The sequence below is a fragment of the Vidua macroura genome, chromosome 2 (assembly GCF_024509145.1).
Source record: "Vidua macroura isolate BioBank_ID:100142 chromosome 2, ASM2450914v1, whole genome shotgun sequence".
Lineage (NCBI taxonomy): Eukaryota > Metazoa > Chordata > Aves > Passeriformes > Viduidae > Vidua > Vidua macroura.
Genome location: NC_071572.1, coordinates 85,412,410 through 85,428,116, shown reverse-complemented (window position 1 = coordinate 85,428,116; position 15,707 = coordinate 85,412,410). Strand labels below are relative to the sequence as shown.

The 15,707-nt window shown below is 35.6% G+C and overlaps 1 protein-coding gene across 1 annotated transcript in view; it reads right to left on the bottom strand.

Moving 5' to 3' along the window:
* Positions 1 to 15,707, bottom strand: part of CNTN5 (contactin 5) — a 238,293-nt gene that overhangs the window by 148,173 nt on the left and 74,413 nt on the right. The window contains exon 6 of the mRNA XM_053969809.1: positions 14,829 to 15,032. Within this exon, the coding sequence (XP_053825784.1) occupies positions 14,829 to 15,032 (204 nt within the window). The remainder of the gene's footprint in view (positions 1 to 14,828; positions 15,033 to 15,707) is intronic.

Genomic DNA, 15,707 nt, shown 5'->3' with positions numbered 1-15,707 from the left:
CAGCTGAGAGAATAATAGTTGGCAGAGATGGATGAAAAAACAACCCACAACCTGCTAGAGCAAAAAACAATACATAAGACCGAAATTGTAAAACATATATTCCTAGACTTCAAATGTTCCTTATGGGGCTCAGGAATTTCCATTGGGGTTGTGCTTTCATTTTCCCACTGTCACTCAGGCCCCTAAAGAAGCTTGGTTCTGAGAGGAAGTCTGAACATATATACATTTGAATGTTTCATCAGGTGCTTAAGTCTAATTAGAAAATCTAAATGTGTCTCAGAAGTGAATCAAATTACAGAAAAGGAAAGCATAAAATCCTATTATTTCAAATAATGTAATTATATAAATAATTTTATAGGTAGCAGATTTCTTTGTAAAAAAAATTATCCTTGCAAGTATTGTGTGCTAGCAATACTGACCTATTTTCTCCAAGACATGACTAAATCAGTGTTTTGATATTGCTTTATGAACCCTCTTTTTTAAATAGGAAAAACAAAAAAAAAAAAAACAAACCAAAAACATGTGTGTCCTGGGTATTAAAGTAAAGCCTGGTGTCGTGGTTTGACATGGAAGTCAATTTTTTCCAGGAAGTTGGGTCAAACCAATCAGTGGTCAGGTTTGGATATTGGCACCTGGGGTGACCACTGAAAGTATGGACACGCCTCTGAGAACACAGGGGGTTAAAAGCAAGAACTCCCAGGAGAACTGTCTCTTTTGGTTCCGGTCGTCAGAGAGTGCAGACGCTCCCCTGCCCAGCTACGGGCTGGGTGGGGAGGGGAAGCCACGCGGCCTTGTCCGGGTAGGCCGAGGGGCTGAAGGTCTGGAACCGAGCCAGCTCCTGGACGGAAGGGTGGAGAGAAGCGGAGATGCCTTTGTTCCTCCCTACAGAGGGAAAGTGACAGAGAGCCTGGCGGCACCTGGAAATTTGCTGGCAGAGGAGGAGGAGAAAGGGCGGGGGGGTGATGCCCAGTGTGGGAGACGGAATGCTGGACCGAGATATCCGCCGTCCAGGGAGTCTGAACTTTTAACCCTTTCCAGGAAATGAGGGCTTTGTAAAATATTACTCCTCCTTGATTTGTAGTGGAAGAGAGACAGTCCGGGACCTGAGATGTTAGAAGAAGAAATATTTAGGTGGGAGGAGATGATGAAGTAGCTTTTGGCTGGACTTTTCTTGTTAGCCATGGACTGAACCAAAATCTCCTGCAATAGAGACTGCATTTTAGGGGATGCAGTGGTGACCCAAGGAGACCTGCTTCATCTTCTAAAAGCACTGGAATGCCAAGAACAGAAGAAAGTTGAGGAGGGAATGGTGATGCCCTCTGTCTTCGGGAAAGAAGATGATTTTCTGTTCTTGGACCCTTGGCCCCAGGGGAAAATGGGGGGGACGGTAGTCCCAAGATGAGGAACTGAACTGTTGTATCTTTGGGTCCGTGGCAAAGCATCCTTAAAGGAGCCCTATGAGCAGTCTGTCCATGCATGGTGGTGAGAGCACTGTGACATGGAATGGAGAGTTTCACACTGGCAGATTTTCTCCGGGCGGTTGCCATGTGTGACGGGGAAACACAGGGTGTGGCAACTGTGTTTCCTGGGGGGTCTGTGGTGCAAGAGAGACTTCTCTCTCCCTTGATAGTTTGAGTGTTGATTATCTGAAGGGTGGTAATTTGATCAGGAATCCCAGGTGATGTTTCATGGTGGGTGTTTTAGGAATTGGGAGGAGGAGGGATGTTTTAAAAGGTCTTCATCCTGGATTTAGTTTATGTGTTTTCTGTATTAATAGTAGTTTAATAAAGTTTTTTCCCTTTTGTTATTAAGCTTGGGCCTGCTCTGCTCTGTTCCTGATAACATCTCACAGCATTTATTTAGGGAAGGTGCATTTTCATGGGGGCGCTGGCATTGCGCCAGTGTCAAACCATGACACCTGGCCATCAAAAAATGATAGCCAACTAAAATTTTCCTTAGCCTAGACTGAAGAGATTGCTCATATAATATGTCATAAAATTTATTCCCACTGGATTGTAAGATGTCAATACATTTATAAATTAGTTACATTCATTGTAACTTCGTTTACTGTTTTCTGAAATTTTTTTGTGACTATGAATACTACTTCCTGATTTACCTCAGTTAACTAATTACATGGTTTTACAGGATATCTATCATATCTCCTTTTAAATATGTCTTTAACTGACTGAAAAACTCCAGACCATTTATCCTTCCTCAAAAAGAATCTTTAATAAACATTCCTAGTGCCCATGTGGCACCTCTTCAAATTCCGTTCTCTCACTTTTGAGATGTGAAGATGAGAACTGCACAGCAATCATGAAGATGTAGGTCTTTCTATCATACTATTTATTTCCTTGGAATTTTTTTTTGTTTCACAAAATTCAGCTCTATTAGCTGTTTTGTACTTGAGCTGATGTTTGTACACTGTGGCACCCTAGGGTGTTTACTGGTAATATCTAATAAAGATATTATATTTTTAGGATTACGTATTATATAAATTTGTTGGTGGTGATATTATTTATTGCCTATCTACTCTATTTCTATTATCACAATATCCTTTTGGAGTTCTTCAGGGTTAGTTTTAATTTTAAAAATTCTAAATAATTCTACATCAACAGTCTTCTCTACTTCTCTGTTAATTTTGTTTCCAGATAGTTTATATGTTGAATAGTGAAGTCCCAGATAAGTCTTCACTGACATTCTCTCAGTTCTCCAAACTGTTTAGGTACTCATACAATAGGTTGATTTTTTTTCTAATCCATTTTTAATTGAAAATGGGGCTGTACTTCAGCCTCTCTAAGAATTTAGTTTCCTCAACAGCCTTTGATGGGTGACCCTGTAAAGAATTACGAGAAATGCAAGCAGCTTGGCCATTTCTATTTGTATTCTCTCAGACTCTTTAGGAAAGCTGTATACAGACTGAAGCACAATTTCCCTGGTTAAAAGCTGTGTTGTTGGTATGTGACTGTGTAGTAAGACTACTGTATGTGTGAATGTGCTGAATATAATCCTAATGATCATACTTTTTTATGTATTTTCTATCAACACACTTGACACAGAAGTCAGACCTAATGGTCTGTCATTCCTCAGATGTTCTTAGGAGTCTTTTTTTTTTGGAAAAAAAACCCATCTTTTCTACCTACCTTCTTTCGAGTCCTAAGGCTCAGTGAAGGAAAATAGTACATCCCGCTTCCTTCCATACAGAAGTTGGGCCTTGGGAATTTGTTATGATTTGTAGTGTCGATATTTCCTCTAAGATTTCTTCTATATAAACTTCAATTGCAATTACAGTCCTGTTAGAGGAATCTCCTATGTTCCCTTGTAGTGAATACTGCTGAAAATAGTTCATTTAGGTTTTATGATGGAGCCTTAAATTTCTAAGGTGTTTCGTTTAAATCTCTGACATCTGCTGACTGTTCACACTCACTGAAAGGTTTTGTGCTTCAATGAAATTAAAAACAGGTTGATTTTGCTTTTGGGTAAGGCTTTGTTCCGGAAATTGTGCTGAGTTTTTACATAGTATTTAACATTTGTTTTTTTAGCCCTGAATAAAAACAGAACTTAAAATAGGATTAAATTATTCTTGCCTTTAAAATAATACAGTACATCTGTACCCATTTAAGGGACAATATTGTTTTTCAAATCTTATGTTTTTAACTTACATTGAGTCCCTTTGGTAAGCGCAATCTGTACACGTACTGAATGCTCTTTACATGTCCTGCCATCATTTCATACTCTTAATGAAATGCTGATTGACTGATGCTTTGCATCGTCCTGTTCTTCTGGGTTATTGCTACTCTAGCAAACAATGTGCCTGCAGCAACTGTCAGGAAATGTATAAAAATTACTGAGCAATTGCTTGGTGTCCCTATGAAAATTAGGAAACAAAACTCTATTATTGCAGAGGGATATTTTTCATCCTTATTATTTATGATCTTTGAGACCATGAAGGCCATTACAGTTGCATAGATATTAAGGGAATTGTTAAGGCCTTACCTTCCCATATTACACTATAATTGCTCTGCTATGGCTCTAGTGCCTCTAGGCTCTTTAGCTTTCCAGCTTCTGTTTTGGTCACCATGAGTCAGTGATGGCAAAACAATCATGACCTGCATTTTCATGAAGATTTTTGTTCATTTGTGTTAGATGCTAAAAGGAACCTGAACTTTTAAGAAATATTGAGGTTTTGAGCTACATGCACTGGAATCAATCTCTCTCAAACTTATATACATTACTCTCTTACAGAGGTTTGGCTAGGGCTATAAAAAATCTTCTCAGTCATTTTTTAGATCTAGTTATCAAACATTCAATACAACAATAAATAAAATTGATCAGCAGAGAATAAAAACATAATATACGATTTTCAAGTAGCTAACAAATCACAGAACTCACGTGGTTTGGGCACTACAGAGCAATGGGATGCTGTTCTCAATGCTGCTGTGCTCTGCCTTCCCATGAAAATACATCCTTTCTAAAAATCCTTTACCTTTCAAGGCCTGACCCCCATCGTTCACTATTTTTTAGGCTAATTACACAGTGTGCTAGACTCCCTACTTCCCAAGTTTTGTTGTTCACCTGAGTTCAGATCTGGGTATAAAAGTACTGAATTTGTGATTGATATGAAACATACCTCTTCAAAATAAATCTAGTTTACCATACCATCTGGTCTGGTATTAAAAATGGGTTTAAAAGGCAAATGTACTGTTTGTTTAAGTGAATCTTATCCCTGGCCTTCATTCTGAAGGATGTCATTCCACCTTAAATTTTATGTTTGGGTCTCTGCCCTTTCAGGCAGGGTCTTCTTGGCTGAGGGAGATTTAAAAACCAATAATCCTTTTGTTCTGCCTCTGATTACCAAAGAAGACACTGATTTAAAGTATTGAGCATATCACAGGACAAAGCACAGTTTAACCTCATCAATGTCTTGTTAGTCACCCAGCCAGAAAGGGACCTCAGTATTTATAGAAGAGATCTCTCCTTCAGATTTTTTTACAATGATGCAGTTATCACAAAGTAATTGCTCTCCAACCCAAGTACAGGAAAAAAGTATTCAGAAAATCAGGTTTACTTTTAATAAGGGATTTCATTTAACAAGTTTTTTTTTCCTCTAACTTTACTGTAAATCTCTGACTTGAGTTCTACACTCTGCTATTCAATGTCTTATGAACCCTAAGCTATAATGTCTGCATTTCATTTTTTTATGAATAAAAAGAGATAACAATGTGATAAATATTGATTTTGAGGCACTTACATATCACAGGAATAAATGTAATAAAATTTCAGACATTTACAGATATTACTGCAGCTAAAATTCTTTACATTATCCACTAGGGTCCAATGAAAACGGAGAATGGAATAAAGAAAAAAGATCAGTTTCTGATTTTCAGTCCTTTCAGCTAAGAACAAGAGAAAGAGCTACAGACAGGATATCAGACATTATTGCTTTGCAAAGGACTGCTCTACCTCTTCATTTAGCCTGCTAATCCATGACATACAACCTCAGATGAAAAGTGTGGGAAAACTGCAGTATCCATACAATAAGAATTTTTTTCCTTCATGGCACCAAAAAGAATCTGATTGCTAGAAACCATCCTCTTATTCAGCTGTGTAGAGGTGAATTCTTCTTTCATTAATCTTCCAGATATTAACTACCCTGTTGCATGTCCCAAAACATGAAGGTTCCTTAAATCCTTTCAGCCAAAATGATTTGTGTTTGTTACATACTCTTTCAGTAATAGCTCTTTAACTTCCTTTGCGGCCTACTTTTGAATTGAACAGGTTACAGTCAGTACTTGAATAAATGGCTGGTAAACATTTAAGACAGTAGATAGAAAATATTCTAGGATTCCTGGCTAAACATCATCAGAATGCTCAGGAGAAAATGAAAGCCAAATATTTCCTGTACCCAGGAGAAAGATTAGGCATGGATTGATATTTGCCATTATTTTGTTAACAAATGATAAAACTCTCACAGCTCTGTGACTAAGAATGCTCATCTGAGAAGTTTGCACGAAGAAGTCTCCGATCTTAATCAGATCGTGCATGAATGTTAACATGGTTTTCTTTTATCCTGGATAAAGCTCTAAAGACAAATTTAATTGGGGCTCTTACTGGTTTGCATCTTCCTCTCAGTTTCTGGGAAACCTCTTTGAGGAGTGATAACTCATCCTGCTGCATAAAAATTTTTAAAATAATTTTAAAGATCAAAAGGTGAGTATCCTACCACATTGTAATGATGATCTGTTGTGTGAATATGTATCTAAACCCAAGAAAATTTTGCCTAAGAAATTGCTTACAGAATGTTCATGTACAATTTCTTCTTCTATCTATAACCTGTGATGCAAGCTAAGGTTGTCTAAGATGTGAGTCCTTTTTGTGGCAAATGAATATTTAGCACTTTCCCTGAAGACCTGAACTGTTAAAAGTCTCCAGAAATTTGTTTGGGAGAGCCGTGAATACACACATTTATAATGACAGTAAATTGACAGCACAAACTGAATTAATTCAAGTATAATGATGATACCCACCATTGCATCCGGTCTGCAGCAGATATTTTAAATGAACTGGGAAGACTTTATTGACTCACCTGCTATTAATCTTATTCTAAATGGAAGGACCAGCCCCTGCTGTAAGTCCCTAGAAATTTACTGTGGAATAGTTGTTTTAAGGAAACAGTCCACAGCATTCCTTCCACTTAAATGTCTCTCAGACAGGTTTTGAGCTATAAATTTATCATTTGAGAAGCCCTGAAAATGCTTATGTGAAATTGCATTCTGTAATGCACTGAACTAAGCACTAAACTGAATTAATACTAAAGTGCCAACAGTGTTTTCATATGTTAGAGAGCAAATCCTAGTGCATATCACTGGATGGAAAGAGGTCTTTGCTGGAGTATATTCTAATATGAAAGAAAAATTGGTAATTCAGTGTCTGGAAAAAAATCATAATGAATATAGCACAAGAAGGGAATAAACTCTAGTTTAAAACTAAGGGAGGAGATATTCATGTATTCCTAATTATAGAGGAAAAAATGTAAAAGGAAGTCACATTTAGCAGAAAAAAAGTGTTTAAAGTTTAAATATAACTTTACTCTCACCACTTTATAATCCATATTTTACTCATACTTGATTTAACTAGTTTATCAGTTACATTGAACTTTGAACTCTGTCTGGAAAACTTTTTCTAGAAATAGTATTACTATCTTGAAATATATTATTATTTATACCTCTTAAATGTATATATGTCATATATACAAATGAGCTTTCTGCCACTCTTCAGCATAAAAAACAACCAACATTTCAATTGAAAATGGATGTTTTATGAAGGAAATAAAGGGAACTGAGTCCAAACCCTAAAAACACAAAAGGAATGAGGGAAATATTGGTATATTATTTAGTTCTTCAAATGAGAGACCAAAATTTCTAGTGTACAGATTGGGCGGCAGAGATTTCTGTTAACTTGTGTTTGAAGATGTTGAACAGACTACGACAAAGTCTGCAGTCTTTTTCTGTATAGAAAAGTCCTTAGTGAGATTACATTAAACTTGGCACAAGAAATATTTGGCAGATTTCTTTTAGTCATCACTGGCCAATGTTTATTGTTTCTCCTTTCCAGTTGCCTGATATTCATCCAGGACAGGCCCACAAAAGATATTCAGAAACCTGGGAAATCTTATTTAATCTAAGTGATTAGGAGAAAGATCTAATTTTTATGGGGTTTGTAATTATCTTCCTGATGAAAGTTCTCTAGGAATCTCAATTGTCCTATAGGAAATGACATAATTGTTTGTACTTCAAATATGACCTTAAGCTTAACTATTTTTCCTTGCAACCTGCAAAGTTGTTTTATAGAATGAAAATAAAATATTCCCTTTCCATCTAGGTGCCAGAAGTGTCAAAACTATTGTGATGTCCAGAGAGAGTATTTCCCTCTCTTCTGATAAATTAGAATACTACTGCACGTAATAGTGTTGCTCTAATATTCATTGTGTCTAATAAACTGGGAAAAGCTTCCTAAATAAGAAATATTTTTTTCAATTGAGACTGCTCATATAACCATGCAAAACAAAAAACCTATTATTTCCTCAATATGAAAGACCAAACTAAAATTTCTCTGTCATCAGCAACAAGTATTGAAATACCCATCGTTTTAGACCCAATAGAAACAAATCATCCTGTTACCTACTTGCTGCAGTTTTAACTTCAAGTAGAACTTCTGCTGTTCATAATCAAATTATTTCGCTACTCTGAAAAGAATTCCAAACTGATAGGTAATTTCAATTTGAATATTATGCCATACACTATGACTGCAAAGCAGCAGTCACTGGTGAATTTCTATCTAAGATCCTGAGACACTAAGATACATAACATTCAGGACCATTCTTCATACTCTGAAACCATTTACAGCTGAAAAGGTTACTTTGGTTATCAATTTGCACAAATTTGAATTCAGTCACCAAGAATTAAAATATTACCAACATCCTTTTCCCTGAAATCTTAACAATTATGGTTCAATGCAACACCATTCCTAATCCTGATAAATTTAGAGGAACATTTTTTTTCAAGTTCAGTAATTTTGGACTTTGTATATTCTGTATATAGATCAGTTAACTCTTTGTGCAAGTTTCAAAAATCATGAGGAGAAGGAGTGAAACAAGAAAGCATATGTGCAGATGATGTGCAAGATGCTACATGGCTAGAATCTTCAGCTATTTTAGACAATTTAAAAAAGCAACCACTGCATTTCCAGCATACACTGTTTCTATAAACGAATGGGAAGACTTAGCAATTAAAAATCCTGTAAGGAAGTTATCCTAAATGAACTCAAAAGCAGACTAAACTCAATGCAAACTTTTGCAATTAAAGAGTTCTTGCTCTACAATGAATCCTGGGACATAATGTTTTCACAACCTTTCCCTGTTTTCCTCCTGTAATAGCCCCATAGCCCCCTGGGTTCAGACATTTTACATTGTCAAAAGACCATCCCAAGTTATTTGTTCTTTCTACTTTTTTAAATTAAATATTTTACAAATAGTGTCTTTGAACTGTTTTGTGCTGTTTGATAGTGTTCTTCAACTATTCTAAAATCCCTATAAAACACTCTGTAAAAGGTTTTTTGTATAGGAGCCCTCTATAAAATTCTCTGCCTACCTATAGATTTTTTTGCCTATAGGTAAGAACAATTGCTCCTAACTGGAACAGACTTTCTAAATTAAAAAAAAAAAAAAAAAAAAAAAAAAAAGAGCGAATATTTTGGGAATAAGAAAACCTTGATCAAAACCAACTACCTTCCCTCATCCTATTATATGTATGTCCTTCTTTTTTTTTTTTTTTTAATTAAAATAAGACTAAACTGACATTTCTTAATCCTGATTTTTATCCTATTATTTTTACAACATTGCAGGAGGACCTTGGCACAAGAGCAGAAAAAAAGAGATAAAAAGTACAAAATACCTGTAAACCATGCAGGTTATACTTTCAGCAGAGTAAAAGAGAGATTGTAGGAAGAGTTTTATTTTCAGTTTTCAGAGTGACCCATCATTAAAATACATCACTACAGTTTTACAGGAGAAATATATTTACTACCAAGTAATGGCTGTCCAGGGACGTTGCCATTTTATCAAACTTCCCCTGGAGCAAACCTTGCATACATTCACGTCTCTGTCAGTGTTATCAGTCTTTGTATACCACTAAAGGACAAACTTGATTTTGCCCAGACAGTTTGTCTCTGCTTGAAAAAAAAAAAAATCAAAGGAGGATAACTTCAGGTTTGATTCCTACCCTGTAGTACTGAATAAGAAGAGTTCCTACAGTTTCTGTACTCTTTTTATGGACACAATTCTAATACAAAATGTTACTGCAAAACCTTGCAATATAACCCACATGAAACAGGAAGTCTACAAGACTGGAAAATCCAGAAAACCTAGCATGATTAAGTCACAGATGAATATACATTTTTAACCCCTATTAAAATTCAGGTGCACTTTTTTGTCTTCTAGAATTCAGCTCCATATGAATAACCCCATTAGAGGACAAAACTACTAATAAAAGCTGAAAAAAAAATTAAAAATAAAAAACATAAAAAGCCAAGGAATGAGAGTTCAAAACCATTAGAGTTCATCTTTAAGCAATTTTTTAAAAATTCTAGGTATCAGTTAATTAATAACTGTCAGAATTCTTCGGGGATGCGTACAGCTACATCTGTGAAACTGCAAACTTTGTTCTTTCTTTATTTATTGCCTCATTATGCTACACTGGACATTTTTATGGCTTGATTTCTATTATTTGGGAATTTGCTATGATTTCTTCCAAATTTTCCTTCTTGCTGGTAAAGACATATTTAGATAACCTAGTAATGTTCAAGCAACATATCCCAGAGTTTAACCTCAAAAAGCATATACAGCTCATATTTCATCATGGAAAATTAGAAATTAACATCCTTAATACCTCAATAACTATATATTCTATCATTATGTGAGACTATTAATCACATTGAATTAATCAATAGAATGAGGACAGACAAAATTCAGTTCACTGGTTCACAGACTACAAAGACAGGGAAAAAATCTGGAAGTCAGTTACATGAGAATATGTCTGGTCAGACATACCAACATCTGGAGGTTAAACTAATTTGCTCTGATGGAACTTAGTAGAAAGTATCCTCTGATGTCTGAAATTGTACAGGTTTGTTGGTGTTGTTTTTTTTTCTTTTTTTTTTTTTTTTTTTTGTTGTTGTTGTTGTTGTTGCTGGTTTTTTTTGGTTTTTTTTGTTTTTAAACTCTGGAAATTTCACCATAGCTAAGCAAATATGCACTATCTGCACAGAGCTAAAATGAAGAATTATGTAATCTGTTACTGTATACTAATAATATTAAAGCTAACATATTTTCCAAAGAATAAGAAGGATAAAAAAAAGTAAGAAAAACTGGAATAAAAATGTGTGAACTTGAAATAACTGAATGTGCAAATGTTTATACTCCCTGGGTTTCTATTTCCTAAATTTGAAAAGCCTTTCAGAAGTTTTTATGAAGATAATTTACTCCCAATCAGCAACCAAGCCTGTGAAGATACAATTTAACAAAGGTGTTTATTATTTGTAAACAGTTATCAAATATTTCCTCAAAGTTTGTAAGGCATTAAAAGGCAATTAGTTAAATGATGCATACTTTTTATTTCCTGCTAAAACTTTTTATCTCCTCAAAAATTTAGGGTGTTTTTATAACCTAGCTTGAAGTGAAATTGAATTATATGAAATGAATGATTGTCAAGGACATCTGAACAAATGAGGTATTCATTTTTTTCAGAATCCATTGAAGGATTTCTTGATGTTTTTATTTAATTTGCTTCATATCAAGCAGCTAAGCTCCCCTTTGAGACACATCACAGAAGAAATAAAATTTTAATAAAATCCCAATAAGTTCTTACAATCTTTCAGAGTTTGACAGAATGCCTTAATATTATTCCATTTCTTTCTCATAGATAAATAGAAATCACTGTTGTCATTGAAATGCTCCTTGTCACAAGCTGTCTAGTCCCCTGGGCATAGGTACTGTACATACATCAAAATCTAAGAATGGTGATAAATAAATCAATTAGATTATTTTGGAGTTAATGACATATATGTTTGGATAATACAGGCAATATAAATTATTTTATTTATATAGAGCTATTTGTAAAAGCTGTTTAAAACCACAAACTCTTCCTGTGGTTTCTAACAAATGTGCTGACTGCTTAGGGTAATGTCAGTTGTGATGCCAACCATCGGAACTCAGAAAGATGGATTATTTTTAAGCCTAAGTGAGTATTTGAAAAGTTTAAAGTAATTCAAGTCATTTTATGACATAAAAAATGCTTTAAAAACCATATTTAAAAATATATAACACAACTCAGCAAACACAGAGTCAAGTACATTTTCAGGTAATTTGATGTTTGTTTTAATGCCATTTTTAAATTCTACTTCCCTCTTGGTGCCTATTCTCAGTAGTTTCTTTCTTCATAAATTAATTTTCTTTAACTAGTTAGCACTACTTTCCAGCAGTTATTCTGTATTTTGGCACATAATGAATGCATACTTAAAAAAGGCTGTCATCACCCTTTAATATTTGTCAACAGACAAGGCACTATCACCTAAGGCTATTTGTATGAAAATGAAAAAGTACAGTATGATTTATGGAATTTTTTTATTATAATCCTGGATCATTTTTTAAATGGCCCATATTATTGCATTACATGGAGGAGGTAGAACCAGACAGATGTCCCAAATAACATGATCTAGCAACCAGTACTTTCCTTAACAATTTTTTCAAAGTAGGTTTATAAAGACTGCAAGGTTAGGTAGAAAGCTGAGGTTTCTTCACCAAGAAACTTGCTCAGTCATACAGGAAAGCAAGCAACTTACTGAGAAGTACTGAAGAATTCCATGACAAGAAAGGAGCTTTTCATAAATACCAACAGATTAAAATTAAGGCATGGAAGCCTAGTAGAAATTCACATGTGTGAAAAAAGTGAGTCAGGAAACTGGGAAATTGTTGAGCAGCTGTTCATCTGTGTGCAAACATTTCCTCAGTACTCCAGCACAGTTAAGAAGTTTGGATTATCACAGTGGTGTGACAGCCAGCCGTGAAACAAAAATTTGCTGGAGGCTGGTATTTACTACTCACTTGACATTTTAAAAAATCTGCAAAATTTTCCTTCATAGATTTTTTCTTAGCTCAGTGATGTAGACTGCTGCCTTTATCCTTATTTACTCTCTCAATTTCTTTCAGTGTGTTGTGTGCCTACGTACTGTCAGTACAAGATGGATAATTAATCTGCTGAATTTCTGCACAAGACAGAACCAAATAAAAGCAAGAAGAAATATCATAAAGAATAAATAGAGTAAGATATTAATTATAAATATGACAATGGAATTCTATTTTTTTTCAGAGTCCAAACTGATTTAATAGGCAGTCAATATTTGGGCATTTTAATTTTGAAAAAAATTAATTTTATCAGAAAGATAATTTATATGGATTCACGATGTTAAGTCAGTAAAATTAAACACCTGAAACTCAATAATTAACATAGGTACTAAACCAGCAAAAGAAAATAGCAAGTCATTAATTAAAAGAGCAGCTTTTTGCTGCAGAGGTTACATGCTATGCAGAAGGAAATTTAAACTTGCTACAATGAGCAAACATTAAGTTAGTTTCATTCTAATTGGTGAACATATTTTAAATTTACTTTATTAAACTAAGTCATCTGTGTTTAAATCCAGAGTTTGTAACATGTTTGTAGCATAGGACTAATATTCATTCAAGAAAAAGCTATAAGCAAGACAAAAGAAAACTCTCAAAAGTTTCTCTCTCTTTCTCTCTTTGATTTATGTACATATGGATTCACACGTGCTGAATTGCTGTGAGGATCTAGAAAACATAATCGAATGTGGAACATCTTGGAAAGAAGGAAAATATCTGCCATTTTCTCCGTTCCTTCGAGACATAGCCGAAGAGATTGACACCCACCTGTCTGCAAGCTCCTTTCAGGCAGTTATAGAGGGTGATAAACACTTCTCTGAGCCTCCTTTTCTCCAGGCTAAACAATCCCAGCTCCCTCAGCCACTCCTCATCGGATGTGTTTTCTACACCTCTAGCAGCTTGACTGCCCTTCTCTGGACTCACTCCAGCACCTCAATATCGTTTCTTCAAGTGAGTGGCCCAGAACAGGACACATACTTCAGATGTGACCTCACCAGTGCTGAGTAAACAGGACAATCAATCACTGCCCTGGTCCTGCTGACCACACCAGTGCTGACCCAGGCCAGGATGCCATTGGCCTTCTTGGCCACCTGGGCACACACTGGATCATGTTCAGCCACTGTTGCCCAGCACCCTCAGGTCCTTTTCTGCTATGCAGCTTTCCAGTCACTCTGCTCCCAGCCTATAGCTCCACCTGGGGCTGTTGTGACCCAAATGAGGAATCCAGAACTTGGACCGTCCTTCTGATCCTTCTTGTAGATTGGCCTCATATTTGCTATTTTCCAGTCAACTGGGACTTTTCTGGATAATCAGGACTGTTGGTAAATAATTGAGAGAGAGGCTTGGTGGGTTCTTTTACCATCTCTCTCATTACTGTTGGGTACGTTCAATCCAGGCCCATGGACTTGTGGGTATCTAATTGGCATAGCAGATCACTAACCATTCCCTCCTAGATTATGGGGGTCCCCACCCCTAAGTTCCAGCTCTGGGACTTGGGTATCCTGAGTACAAATGCTTTTGGTATTAAAGACTGAGGCAAAGAAGTCACTAAGTATCTCAGACTTTTTGTCGTCCTTTGACACTATGGCACATTGTGCACCCAGAAAAGGATGGAGGTTCTCATCAAGCCCTCCTTTGCTGCCAGTGTATTTAGGGAAACTTTTTTATGTTGTCTTTAACCACAGTGGCCAAATACATGAATAATGTCCTGGCATCCTGCAGCTGGTCTGTATGCCCCATGTGGCATTTGCCAGTCCCCTGTGGATGTCTCAGGTGCCCGAGAGTATCAGTGTGGCAATAGCCACTTGGATTGAGGCAACTGAATTGAGCCCTAAAGAAATAGACATTGCCTATAAAGGAGATGTGCTTCTCTCTGTCAGTGACAGTACATAAGAAGAGCAAGGTGGAGTAAATATTCTCACAATGTCTGGATGAAAAAGAAATTGCCTCCATGAACAACTTCCCTTTGCCAGTTGCTACAGAAAATACATGCATATACTGAAAAACAATAAAATCAGAGTTCTTAAATTAATTAGAGTGTTTTTATTTAGGTATTATTCTTTCATGTAGTACCCAGAAATAATGCCTTTCTTACCATCGTTTCTAAGTGTCAGAGGCGTAGGAGGACTCAAAACTCTGGCGTTTGTCACTGTATTTTTCACCAGGCATATGTAGCTGCCAACATCAGATGTTTGCACCTTGGATATGTAGAGATTGCCTGTCTCCTGAGAGATGAAACGCCTGCTGTCTTCTGCCACAAAAGATGGGAATTCATTAAATACCCAGCTATAGATGATCTCTAAAAGAACACAGAAAGAAAATAAGATAAAGTAATTACAGAAACAATACTGTGTCATGTTAATAGAAACACTAAATTAATGTCCATTAGCTTTATTTCAATAATGAAGTTCGCCAATAAAGTTCATTAGCTTTTTTCGATAATCTATGGGGGAAAAAAGTTAAAAGATTTTTAAAACTTCTTATTTGTTTGTTTTAGAATTGAAGAGAATATTTTTTCTTCCCTTGGGATTTTGAAAATAGCATAAATGTTGAACCCACAAGTTCCTTGTGAAGGCAGACTTAGTTCAGGTAAAATAATTAAATTATTCATCAGACTCAGAAAACAGCAATAAGATACTAAATAAATACCTTTTCTAGTCTTTTGGGCCAAACCAATAATAATATCCAAAGAATTAATTTCTCTACTTGTTCAGTTTTGCAGGGAAATATATGAAAATGTTTCCTATGGAGCTATGGATGACTTCTGCAAATGTATGTGCATAAACAGGTTTCATTCCGAATGTTTGTTTTTAAAATCACTGGAGTGTACTAACTGTTCAACTTACCTTTTAAGTAATATTACTGCCTTATAGTTCTATCTTTTACATCTGCTTCATTGAAGAATTTCTTAACCCTTCCTTTATGCAGCTTAAATGCCTATGATCAATTAATAATTCCTTAAACCACAGCTATC